This window comes from Saccostrea cucullata, unplaced genomic scaffold, assembly GCF_032062105.1.
Source record: "Saccostrea cucullata isolate Sc308-1 unplaced genomic scaffold, CSIRO_AGI_Scuc_v1 ctg1732, whole genome shotgun sequence".
Classification (NCBI taxonomy): Eukaryota; Metazoa; Mollusca; class Bivalvia; order Ostreida; family Ostreidae; genus Saccostrea; species Saccostrea cuccullata.
In genome coordinates this window covers 221,346-234,993 of record NW_026926588.1, presented here as the reverse complement: position 1 = coordinate 234,993, position 13,648 = coordinate 221,346, and the positions used below count along the sequence as shown (strand labels likewise).

Below are 13,648 nucleotides of genomic sequence, written 5' to 3'. Positions count from 1 at the left end.
GACTGACGTTTTTCACACTAATTGATAGTCAATTGTGTACACATGTTCACTGAATTGACGACGGATTTTTCCGTTATTTTCCGATCATGACAATGAACACACGGCGGGTGAGACTGGTCGGCAGGGGATGCTCAATCCTCCATGGCACCTGATCCCATCTCTGATGTTCTGGATGTCCGTGTTTGCTCTGCTCCTATTTGATACAGTTTTATGGACTTTGATATTGAATATTATTCTCTCTACATATCCTTCCTGTATCATATTCAAGAGGGTATTTTATAATGGCCTCACATATTTGATGTACTGTAGATTTCCCAACACCAAAAAAAGATTCCAATCGTCTTATTTCTGCTGAAGACGTCAATCAGTAGATGGCTACAGTCATCTTTTTCTTTACATCCTACGGCTCTTACAGTAAAGAAAAATTTTAATATTTCTTTCTTCGTGTGTAAATTCTTATGCCATTCTTTGTCATTAAAACATTCAGTTCCTTTTCTTTCGTCCCAATATACAAGTGTATTAATTAGTGGATCGGATTTCCACCCTAGTCTTTAGGGAACATTCAAAAGTTAGGTTTTTACCCAAACAGTAAGAAAATACAGCTTTTCTTTAAAAATTCACAATTTTTAATCTGTCCATCTACTTATTTTATGTGAAAATATGAGGATTTACTTACAGTACATCAGTCTCGTCTGAACGCATTGCAAATTAACTTTTACTTACGTGTATAGATTTACTTATATGTAAATTTGCTCACATAAGTAAATTTTCGTCGTATGAATGGGGTATTAGTGACAGACTCTGTGGTATCTTCTATCTCTTGCTCACCAGGGTATATCGTATCGACGTAGGAATTAATATAAAATTAGGTTGTCAGTTTATCATATATATCTTTTTAGACTTGAATTTAAAAGTATTTATTACAAATGTATTTTCATAAGGGTCTTAAGCCCGTGGGGGGGGGGGGGGTGTAGGAATAAAATTTAGTACTGAAAGAAGTCCTAAGAAGCTAAACTAACCCACCCCGCCCACGACATGGGATTTTCTTAATTGGACAACGTACATATTTTCCTTTTCTATGCTCGTCAGGTTGTTCGGTAGATTTTTTTTTTTTTCATAAAGCCCCCCCCCTTTCAATTTGCTTCCGACGCCATTGATTTTAAATATCTGGAGGAAAGGTTACAGTGTTACAAGTATTTATTAACTTTGCATAAAATTTCATGAATTAAAATATTAACTATGCAATAATTCTCGGTTGTAGTGTTGATTCAATAATTATTATATTATGGCAGAGTTTTAACGGTGACTCAGGTGAGTAGTGTGACCCATGGGCCTGTTGTTTATCATCGGGTTCGAGATACCGTGCTGTATTATGAGACAATGGTTGACTGGACGATTTTGCTTTGCAAGACCTCTACGATGGCATTTTACATGTTTTAGAGTATTTATGATAAGGTGTGTACTTACAAAGATAAAACGTTTTTATGGTTTCCACCCTGTTGTAATCTACACTAAACAATTAATATTTAATGTGTTTTATCATCTTCATTCTTATCAGTACTCGCGCCGTCTCGCGGTCTGTTCAGCTGTTGACGTGTTGACCTGTTGCTCTAGGAATGTCAACAGCATTGAACACTGTATATATATTATGTTTAATTTATAGATATCTATTAATTTACTCTTTAAAATTCTCTAACTTTAACACAATATGCCACAGAGGCATCTTATCCACACTGTTTCTATTTATATGTACATGAAATGCCAAATATGGGGAGTAGAAAACAGAGCAGATAAGATGGGGTGTTGCTAAAACGCGGAACGGAAAACGGAACGGAAAACGGAAAATATTATTTGAGATTAAATCATTGAAATATATAAATTTCTCAGAAACGATATATTCCCAGCAGGCACGCAACGTTGTTTCAACGTTGAAAGGAGGTGGAATATAGGTTGCAACGTTGATCAACTATATTTCAACGTTGTTTCAACGTTGAGGTTTCAACGTTGAATCCTCGACCTTTTTTCAACGTTGAAACAACGTTGAAGCTGCAACATATTTTCAACGTTGAATGTTCGTCGATATTTCAACGTTGAAACAACGTTGAGGCTGCAACATATTTTCAACGTTGAATGTTCGTAGATATTTCAACGTTGAAACAACGTTGAAGCTGCAACATATTCTCAACGTTTGATGTTCGTTGATATTTCAACGTAGAAACAACGTTGAAGCTGCAACATATTTTCAACGTTGAATGCTCGTCGATATTCAACGTTGAAACAACGTTGAAGATTCAACATGTTTTCAACGTTGAGTATTTTCTGATTATGTAGAATTAAAACAAGGTTTAAAAATGCAATGAAAGTTGACTGTCTATTGATTAATTTCAACGTTGAAACAACGTGGAAGATGCAACATATTTTCAACTTTAGGAAAGTTAGGAAAGTTTAACGTCGAAACAACGGGTAACGAGTATTGAGCACTTTAGTTTAAGTTCAAAATATAAAGGTGTCTTTAACTTCTAATCCATGCGATTTTTCGCAATATACATAGAGTTGTTTGCATTGCTAGAAAATATTATATAGATAATAATTATAGTACTTAATCAATGAAACGCATGCATTTTAAATTGATTCACTCAAAAGAGTTGTGCCAATAGCTAGTACCATTATAAAAATTATAAATATGAATTTATATGAAGCATGGCATCTACATTTAACACTTCATTATAATTATGTTTCAAAAAAGTTTTTTTTAAATAAATTGTGAATGCAATTTTTTTTTTTGGGGGGGGGGGGGCATATTTATAAAATATGTTAAATATGAACTTTTTATAAATAAGAACATCTTTATCCAACATCTCACTGTAATTCCATGTTACTTTAGAATTAATAAGAATATTAATAATTCCGAATGAATGTTCTTCAAATTAGACTCATATGGATCCGTGTCGTATACTCTTGCGCAGATTATACGTATACAGAGCGAATCTAAGAAGTCTTATTTTATTAAATTGTGCTTTTGGTGTGTGTATTAATTCGATAATCTTTCTTTTCATGAAATATAAAAAAAAATCAAATAAACTCATAAGAATTTTCACACCGACAATTAACCCCGGTCAAGTTGCATTACTTAAGATCCACTCCCCAAAAACCTATCGAGATATCAGATAAGGAGTGCCTCTCGCTTAGATGGTCAGTTTCAGTGTCAGGATAACCTTGTTATGCAATTTTCTTGCTGGGCAGAGTATAGCTGTTTGCTACGGTGGCTGGTATAGGACATAGTATGAGAATTTTTTTATTAATTCGTGGCCACGAAATAAAAATTCGTGGCCACAAAATAAAATTCGTGGGAACGAAATAAAATTCGTGGCCACGAAATAAAATTCGTGGGAAAGAAATAAAAATTCGTGGCCACGAAATAAAATTCGTGGGAACGAAATAAAAATTCGTGGCCACGAAATAAAAATTCGTGGCCACGAAATAAAATTCGTGGGAACAAAATAAAATTCGTGGCCACGAAATAAAAATTCGTGGCCACAAAATAAAATTCGTGGGAACGAAATAAAATTCGTGGCCACGAAATAAAAATTCGTGGCCACGAAATAAAAATTCGTTGCTACGAAATAAAATTCGTGGGAACGAAATAAAATTCGTGGCCACGAAATAAAGTTGTGCTATTTATTGTCGTTCCTAGGTTCCTATCTTGTATGTCATTTAAGATGAACGGACTTATTATCATTCAATTGGACTGTGCCAAATGGAGTTTTGTTTAAAATTGTTATGGGTATTAAATAATATGCCTGAATTATCATTAATTATTGAAATTTTTGCCGATTAATTGCATGAAGAGCTAATTAACGAATAAATAGTATCAATACTGATCTCACTAGTTCATCGCATTTTTCTTTAATAATTACGTGTACCTTTATCAAAGAGCACACACTTTCATTTGCATTAAATAGTATACATTTATTGACTGAGTTCGAGGGCAACATACGTTTTGTCGGACCCAAGAACCAAACTGTCTGCGTGAGGCCGTTAGGCCGAAGGCAGACAGTTTGGTTCGAGGGTCCGACAAAACGCATTTTGCCCGAGAACTCTGTCAATAAATGTATTGTTATACCTTTTATTTTATTATATATTTTTTGACATACATGTATTTTGTACTATACTCCGTAATGTAACATTAGATCTGTCACTGTTTAAAACCAAAGAATGAAAATGAGATTAAGCTCCGCCCATTCTGTGACGTAAGCGGTCCAACATCTCTCCGAGCGGTCCAACATCTCACTCAGCGGTCCAACATCGATTTTTTTATGCCCGCTCAATAAAACATTAAAAATGTTAGACTTTTTTCTGTATAGATTTGTATAGGAACAATTTTTAAAGGTATAACAATTGAGTTTTATGTGAAAACAATCATGACAATATCTGAATATTGTTTTCATTTTTAAGATGTCACGTTCCCGATAATAGGGGCCTACTCTGATTGTTAAATAAATAAACATTGAGTGATTGACAATAAAGCCTTGACGTACAATTACACGCTACATGTATTTATTTGAAAAATCTAGCAATAAATGTTTGAAATACATTGAAAAATGCATTGGACATAAGCTTAGCTATTGTAAATAACATATTTTCTCGACTTTTTGTCTGAAGATCCGCGCGCGCGTCTATGAACACATTGGTGTCTTAATTACAAACCCGATCTGTCAATACACTAGATTCTTTATCTTTTATTTCGTGGCCACGAATTTTTATTTTGTGGCCACGAATTTTATTTTGTGGCCACGAATTTTTATTTCGTGGCCACGAATTTTATTTCGTGGCCACGAATTTTATTTCGTTCCCACGAATTTTATTTCGTGACCACGAATTTTTATTTCGTGACCACGAATTTTTATTTCGTGGCCACGAATTTTTATTTCGTGGCCACGAATTAATAAAAAAAAATTCTCATACCATGTCCTATACCAGCCACCGTAGTTTGCAGCTTATCTAGGTCAAAATTTGAATTCAACTGATGGACAAGAAGTGCGCGTTTCCTTGCTGTTCATATTTAATGTGTTTTCAAGCTAGCTATACACAAAGATTAAGGCTGGAATATCAACTTCTGCTCAGTAAGTATTATTTCCTTTTCATGAATTTAATTATAAGAAATTAAGTTTTTTTTAGTATCTGTTCATCATTTAATTCTTGTGTTACAAGTATATTTGAAATCTGCGTGAAATGCACATCCTTGCATGGTTCTTGTATTATGTGTTTTGTTGATATTCATTTGGTTATGAAATATAAGCTAGTATACTAATATATTATACAATTTAACTAATTGTAGGTTAAATCAACCAGTGGTGCAGGGAATTGATTGTATGGTCAGACTTGATTGCATCAGATTCTTCGCCCGTGAAAATTATACAAAGGAATGCAACATTTTGTAAGTACACTATGTATATGTATGTCTATAACATTTTTCTTTAGTAATATATAATTATTTATAAGCATACTCATACGAATTTTAACATGAAGTCAACTATAATTCTTTTAATTATGTTAATTAAATCCAAGTACCGGAATATATTCCTTTGTCTGATTTTTTTAAAATCATTCATGTATATTTATTTTATCGTTTGAAATAACGTGTTACGTACATTTTATCGAACAAATGATTTAAACATCTTTATTTCTTTTATCAACAGGCTTTTGCTTTAGAGGATGGATTCTCCTGTTCATTTCTTTCATTAGTGGGACTTAACTATATGCGTGATTAAAATCAATGGATCCGCCACTTTGTGGAACTTAGTAGTGTAAGGCAGACGCGTACTTTGAAGGACCTGGATGTGATTACTGTGACCCACTTTTCACTAGGAATATAAATTTTGTAAAGCAGTGATTTTTGAGATTCAGTGATAAAATCCAAATTTGTGTTTGTCTTAAAAAAACATGTAAAATAAATTCTCTCACAAAATCATAATACTGGATTACAACTTATCTAAATATTACGCAACTTGAATAAATTTTTTTATTAGAATTTGAAATGTATTTGTTTATGAAGCAAAATGTAAAATGAATTCAATGTGATTTCAACCAAATATCAACGTTTGTACAACCGAAAATTTCAACCAAATCTCAACCTTATTTCAACCAATGTTCACTTTTGTTCAATGTTGATATTTGACGTTGGAACAACGTTGAAGCTTCAACGTTGCCTCAACTTTCATTTGCAACCAAAAATCAACCATAAATCAACCAAAAATTCAACCCATTTTCAACGTTTATTCAACGTTGAAAATTGACGTTGAAACAACGTTATGTCTCAACGTTGACTCAACTTTCATATGCAACCAAAATTCAACGTTGATTCAACGTTGAAGTGCAACGTTGATTCAACGTTGAATCAACGTTGAAATGCCTGCTGGGATTATATACATATTTAATCCCTCCATGATCAATACAAGTTTAATTTGTCATTTTAAGTCTCTAACGAAAAGCGCTGGCAAAGTAATGACATAGCTCCAATTTCTTTCAGTATTCTGGGGATACGTGTTAGAATAGGTCCTCAATTGCTTGTCGTAAAAGACGACTAAATGGGGCGGTCCTTCGGATGAGACCATATAAACCGAGGCCCCGTGTCACAGCAGGTGACCATAAAGATTCCTCCCTGCTCAAAGGCTGTAAGTGCCGAGCATAGGCCTAAATTTGCAGCCCTTCACCGGCAATGGTTCACGTCTCCATATCAGTGAAATTTTCAGGAGAGGGACGTTAAACAGTATACAATCAATCAATCAATCTTACAATCTTACTGACTACTATTAATTTAACAGACAGAAAGTGTTGGAGGTTTCAATGATCATTTCAAAAGTATAAAGGTTATGTCTGGAAAACAGTTGGGGGAATATTTGTTTTCTTTATAAATCATGATAATTGGTAAAAAAAAAAAAAAAAAAAAAAAACTTATATAATAAGATTATTATTAGAGCACCCCTTTCCCACAAGCCCGGATAACTTTTCGATTGTGAAACTGGTTTTTAAAATTTTATACTTGTAAGTTACAGTCGCCTCCTATCAATTAACGTATTGCCAAACTCCGCCCATCGCGCTATGGGAGATAACTCATATTATGCTCCGACATCATCAACATAGCGTGTAACTCAGAATAAGTCGACGCCGGTCGACTTGTCCGAAGTTCCTGATGATTTTGCTGCAAAATATTTGCCTTACGAACCCACTTTGAGACAAAACGAAGGGCAAATGCTTTTACAAAAGCTTTCATAAATTTCATTCACTTGAAATATTAAAAAATGATTCCGTATTATCCCTTTCTCGGAAAGTTTATCGAAGCATGATCAAGTCCGAGTTCCCTCAAACTGTAAACATCCATGTCGACGAAGACAGAAGCACATTGCGACTGCAAATCTGGGTAAATGATAAATAACAACAAGGACCTTTAATTCAATTTGTAATGTAATAATTTTATTAAATCAGCAATAATATACAAAACCCATACGACATTGTCAAGACATGCTTTTAGTTCCTATCTATAAGGGGACGACATTTGATTCTGAAGGGGGTGTCTGCCTGATAAAGGAGTTGAATCAGTTTGGAAATAAATAATCTTTCCTTAACTGGAAGGAAAAAAAATAATATGCCCCCACCACCTCTGCAATAATCTTGGGTTGTCGACGGTACATGTCCCCCCCCCCTCCCTCCCCCCTTTTTTTAGCTCTACTGGTCAGAGACCAGAAGAGCTTATGCGATAGTAATGCGTCCGGCGTCCGTCCGTCTGTCTGTCTGTAAACAATTTTTCAAAATGCTACTCCTCCTACAGTTTTGGTCTGATTTCAATATAACTTGGCACACAAGTAGACTACACTAAGATGCATAATTCTGTATATCGGTTTTTGATTTGGACGAACGGTGTTGGTGTTGTTACTAAAAATAGAAATTTCTGTGAAATTCTTTCAAAATGCTACTCCTCCTACAGTTTTGGTCTGATTTCAATATAACTTGGCACACAAGTAGACTACACTAAGATACATAATTCTGTATATCGGTTTTTGATTTCGACGAACGGTGTTGGCGTTGTTACTAAAAATAGATATTTCTGTGAAATTCTTCTAAAATACTACCCCTCCGACAGTTTTGGTCTGATTTCAATATAACTTGGCACACAAGTAGACTACACTAAGATATATAATTCTTTATATCAGTTTTTGATTTCGACGAACGGTGTTGGCGTTGTTACTAAAAATAGAAATTTCTGTGAAATTCTCTCAAAATGCTACTCCTCCTACAGTTTTGGTCTGATTTCAATATAACTTGGCACACAAGTAGACTACACTAAGATATATAATTCTTTATATCCCTTTTTGACTTCAATGAACATTATTACCTTGGATAATAAAAAGTTTCAATTCCCAACTGCTTAAGTACTTTCCTCTTCCTTTGCTTTAAGTACAAACCAGTAGAGCTTCAGTCTCGATGGAGACTTCTGGTTTTTGCTTGTTAGACTTTTTCAGTGAAGCAGAGAATAAATAATCTGTCATTGCAAGAAGTGTCAACTATCGACCCTTTTGATGTCAATGTAGATGTAAGGTGGAATTCTAAAACATTTTTCATGAAAGGAAGTTCTTAATGACTATTTTAAAAGGATTTATTTGAAGTAATAAGGCAAAATATTCCCACTATCTACTATAAAAGGAACTATCAAATTTTAAATTCTAAAGATGTTAACAGTTTTTTATGGAACTACCTATCTGTATACCCTAGTTGAACCTTTTTATCAATTTGAAATTTATTCTAGACTAAAGACAACTTTTTGTTGTATATGTAACAAAGAAACTGAAAACAATTACACATTTGCTCATAAAAACTAAAAATGTTTGTCATGACATCAGATTTTGCATTCCTTAGGTAGAATAATCGCCTAAAGATTTGTGTCTCAGTACAAGCCCTCACCACAGTTAGAATACGTCCTATATACTTGCAATGTACCAACTTGGAGCGGATCCGCTCTGAAACAATTTTGAAGAATATAAAAGGATTTGCACTGGAAATAATTGCTTAATAAATGCCTTTTATCCCAAAAAATTATCCACATTAAGACGAAAATCCAATTAATGTTCTCAACGTTTTTCTCTGGCTTCAAATTTACTTGCCATGTTTACATTCGGAAATCTCTAGATTCTCCGTAGTAAATGCACTGAGTTATATTGAGTACAAGTTATTGCCTGTGTTTCTTTTGCTACATTTTGAATACACGGAGAGAATTCTATCATTAAACGGGATCTGTAGGTCAATATCGTTTTAATGATAGTACATTCTATCTATGCATTCCTTGGATATGGGTAAATTTCTACTTGATTGTTGTAAACTGTCTTTGGACGCCATTTTTGTTGACCTTTTTTTCGTTTTACATATATTGTTAATGCGTACGTATTTGTTTCGTTCATATCATAGAGGTTAATGTGGGCGACAATCGATTATGAAAAAGGTAATCGATAATCAGAATCGAACAACCAAAAACGATCAACAATTGATCGTCGACAACAATCGTTTCATCACTATTAAATGATTTGAAAAAAATAATTTAAAAACCACCTCTTGTATGTACTTTGGTCATTTTATCATGTTCATAAAAGATGAAATCTCAACGATACAGGGGTGCGCAATCAAAAATATTTCCTGCACTAGGCCACAGACTAGTGGCAACTGAATAAACATTTGGGCTTGCCCTAATAGTTGCACCCTCAACATATTAAGACACGTAACCTTCCTCCTCTGGTCCTGTCATCTTCACAATCAATCACATGTTTGTATACCGAATCAAAGCATGCATAAATATAGAATGAGAGTTCACTGGGGAAACTTTTCTCTTTATACAAACATTTTTAAAACTTGAGAGTTACTCTTTTTGACAGTGTTGCTAAAGCATTCACACTTGACAATTATCTAATGTATTATTTTTTTTCTAGTTTCGGTGATGTTTTCCTGATGAAACCATATCATGACGTTAAATTTCTTGGACTGATTGCTTTGTCACTATAATGGACAATGGCATATAACTTGAAACATGAAGAAAGACAGGATTACAACTTCATGTCCAACTCAAAAGAAACAAAATACCAATTAGTTAAATCAGAGATATTGATAGATTGTATACTAATTGGACTTACTGAAAAATTATAATGGCCACTTGTTCTAACAGTGAAATAAACAAGGAAGCGCCTGACGAATCAACCCTTCAGTCTACTAATTTGGTACCTTCCATTAAGAACAAGTTACAGAAATTAGTTGTCAGCAGAATGAAATTTCTCAATCCACTGAATGATTTTCACCTTAAAAATGTTCCCAGAATTCAACCTAGTTCAGCTTCTGCTTCAGGTGAAAAGTACAGTTCTGACGAGACTACAATTTTGGATAACCAAACTTCACTCATGAATCAAAGTCAATTGCAAGCAAGTGAGCATTGTGCTTCCCTAAATGATTTAGAGAAAGGCTTGAAAAACATTCCAAGTTCACCTGCAACAATAAGTGATCCTATAGAGAACACAAACAGCCCAGGGCTTCATTCTACCCAGCTTACAGCTAATACACCAAGTAGAAGATTTAAAAGCCTTTTAACCAATAAAATCACTCAGACTTGTGTGAACATGAACGGCACAAAAATCCAACAGGCCCCTTTTAACATCAACTGCCTTGGAGTGCGTCAGTCATCCCAGCCAGTTGTGAACATAAGCAGTCCTCAGACACATAATTCAACCAAGCCTAGTGTGAGCACAGAGAGTCTTAGAGCTCACCAGCAGACATCCCAGGTTAGTGTGAATACAGATAGCATTGAGACACAACATGCCTCTCTGCCTACTTTTAACACCAACAACCTTGGAATTAATCAGTCACTTCAGCCTAGTGTGAACATGAACAACCTTTCACAGCTTAAATTTCCTTTTGTGATTTATCCTGTGAAAAATTTATGTCTGGTACAGGTTCCTAAAAATATGGTGCATTCATCAACAACCAATGCAAAGAATGCTGAAAATTCTAGGAGAGAAGCTCAAACCAAAGCTACCACACTGTCCAATCCAGTTCTTGTCAACATTAATGACAAGGTACCAAGTAAAATGCCTGTTCACCAAAACAAAGTGGTTACTATCTCTAAACCAAGTGCTATGAACAAAACAACCGTTAACAATTCCCAAGTTCTGAACAATGGTGTAACTGTTTTAAGTGCAGTTAGTCTAAATCAGCTAAAAAATATTCAGAATAGTTTACTTCCTAAGCAAGCTTTAAATGCCACTGGAGCCTCAGTGGTACCCAACAGTCAGGATATCATTACAAATTGTGTCAAGAAAAACATAACAACAGCCAGCAGTACACCCTCACAATGCACAGAGACTCAGAACAAAACATTGTCTGGGAACACTTCAAAAACAAATTTACCAGCAGATGTAGAGGTTACAGAGCAGAGATTTTCGGTCATCCTTCAACCTGTTCAGAAAGGGGATCCACCACCTGTCCCAAACTTGGATCCACCAACAGTCCCAAACTTGGATCCACCAACAGAAATAAAAACTGAAGTAAAAGTGGAAGAAAATCCCATGATTATCGATGAGGTTCAGTCTTCTGGACCAAGAGGAGAACCACAGGTTGAATGTAGTCATGTTACGGTACGTGTTTTATATCTTTGTACATTATATAAATGGTGCCTGTTTTGGAGGGTAACAGTTGAAATTGGCACCCCAAGAAAAACCATTGTCAACCGATGCTTTTAAAAAAGAGTTAACTCCTCCAAGTTATGTTTTATCATATAACAAAGGTTAAAATAACTTTCATCATGTTTATTCCTTTATGTGCATGTACTTGTAATTGAACAACAGTTTACACAATAACTAATTATGTTCCCCAAACGAAGTTGGGGAACATATTGTTTTTACTCTGTTTCTTATTATTATTATTATTATTATTATGTTCCCCAAACGGAGTTTGGGAACATATTGTTTTTACTCTGTTTCTTATTATTATTATTATTTTTTTTCTTATTTGTTCTCCGGTACTTTTTTGTCCGCGAGTGTTCTCAGAAACTGTTCACCCAACTGAGCTAAAACCTTTTTAGGGTTAATAGGTGTGTAGTGTAGGTGTGCGGAACGAAGGTCATTTTGCGCGCATACGCCTGCACGTGCGTGCGCGTGAAATGAGTGAATTGACTGATATACGTAATATAGCTATAACTTTTACATTTTTTGATGAAATGCTTTGAAACTCATTACATAAGGATATATTAATAGTGTTAATAATATGACACTGTCAAATTAGCAAGAACTCACGCGCATGAACGTGCGCTGCAATCTGATTGGCTGAAACAAAAATCTCAATATCTCTTTTGTTTTTCAACGAAATGCTTTGAAATCTTAAACATGGTCATGAATTAGAGTATCCTACAACATAATATAGAAAAAAAAATTCATGAAATCACGCGCATGCACGTGCGCTGCAATCTGATTGGCTGAAACTTTAAATGGCTATATCTCCTTTGTTTTTTGACAAAATACTTTGAAATTTAAAACATAGTCATGCATTAGGATATCCTGCAATATGATATACAAAAAATTCAAGAAATCACGCGCATGCACATGTGCTGCAATCTGATTGGTTGAAACTTTAAATGGCTATATCTCCTTTGTTTTTTGACGAAATGCTTTGAAATCTAAAACATAGTCATGCAATAGGATATTCTACAATATGATTTAGAAAAAAAAAATTGAAATCACGTGGATGCACGTGTGCTGCCATCTGATTGGCTGAAACTTGAAATGGCTATGATTCCCTTGGTTTTCAACCAAACAGGATTGGAATTAGAACATAGATAGATATAAGGGCCTCCTACAAGAAGGTATGGTAATCATGCACGTGCACGCACGTGCGTGCATTTAGAATGAGTGAAAGTAAAAATACACTTGAAGGAGTGATATTTAATACTTTTGGACTAAATGCTTTAATATATAACGTAAATCTTAATATATAGAAAGTGTAGACAAGATTATATGATCACTACGCACGTGCATTCACATGGGCACGTGTGCAATGTTAGAATTTGAATATAATTGGTATCCTTTTGGGAAAACGTTGTTAAAGTCAAAATGCACAGATATTGTCCTATTTAATAAGGCTTACAGGGAATATGGCACCAAAAGGGAATTGGGGAGCGTTTGGGGAACATCTGTAACGGTTCCCGTTACAATTAGCACTAGTTATTATTATTATTCCTGGGAAAATTTTGTCCTTGAGTGATCTTGTAAACTATACATCCGACTAAGGTAAAATGTTTTTAGGGTCAGTAGACATGTAATGTAGATTTGCCGAACAAAGGTCATTTTGCGTGCACGTGCTTGCAAGAGCGCGCACATGCAACACGTGAAATGACCGATTTAATTGATATAGGCGTAACTTTTTCAATTTCTGATGAAATGCTTTGAAACTCATAATGTAAGGATATATTAGTAATATAGACAAGATGACATGGTCAAAATAGCAAGATCTCACGCGCATGCACGTGCGCTTTGCTCTGATTGGCTGAAACTAAAGTCTCAATATCTTTCTTGTTTTTTAACGAAATACTTTGAAATTTTGAACATAGCCATGCATTAAGGTA

At 34.6% G+C, this 13,648-nt stretch overlaps 1 protein-coding gene across 2 annotated transcripts; it reads left to right on the top strand.

Annotated features, from left to right (window-relative positions):
* Positions 1 to 1,375: 1,375 nt before the first annotated feature.
* LOC134272153 (uncharacterized) lies at positions 1,376 to 11,865 on the top strand. Of its 2 annotated transcripts, XM_062754403.1 has the most exons (3): positions 1,376 to 1,455; positions 9,975 to 10,814; positions 10,986 to 11,865. In XM_062754403.1, the coding sequence occupies exons 2-3, from the start codon at positions 10,188 to 10,190 to the stop codon at positions 11,769 to 11,771; spliced, it is 1,413 nt and encodes a 470-aa protein (XP_062610387.1). In that variant the 5' UTR covers positions 1,376 to 1,455; positions 9,975 to 10,187; the 3' UTR covers positions 11,772 to 11,865. The 2 variants fall into 2 exon arrangements, with proteins under 2 accessions (XP_062610387.1, XP_062610386.1); XM_062754402.1 differs by having other exon boundaries at positions 9,975 to 11,865.
* Positions 11,866 to 13,648: the final 1,783 nt, after the last annotated feature.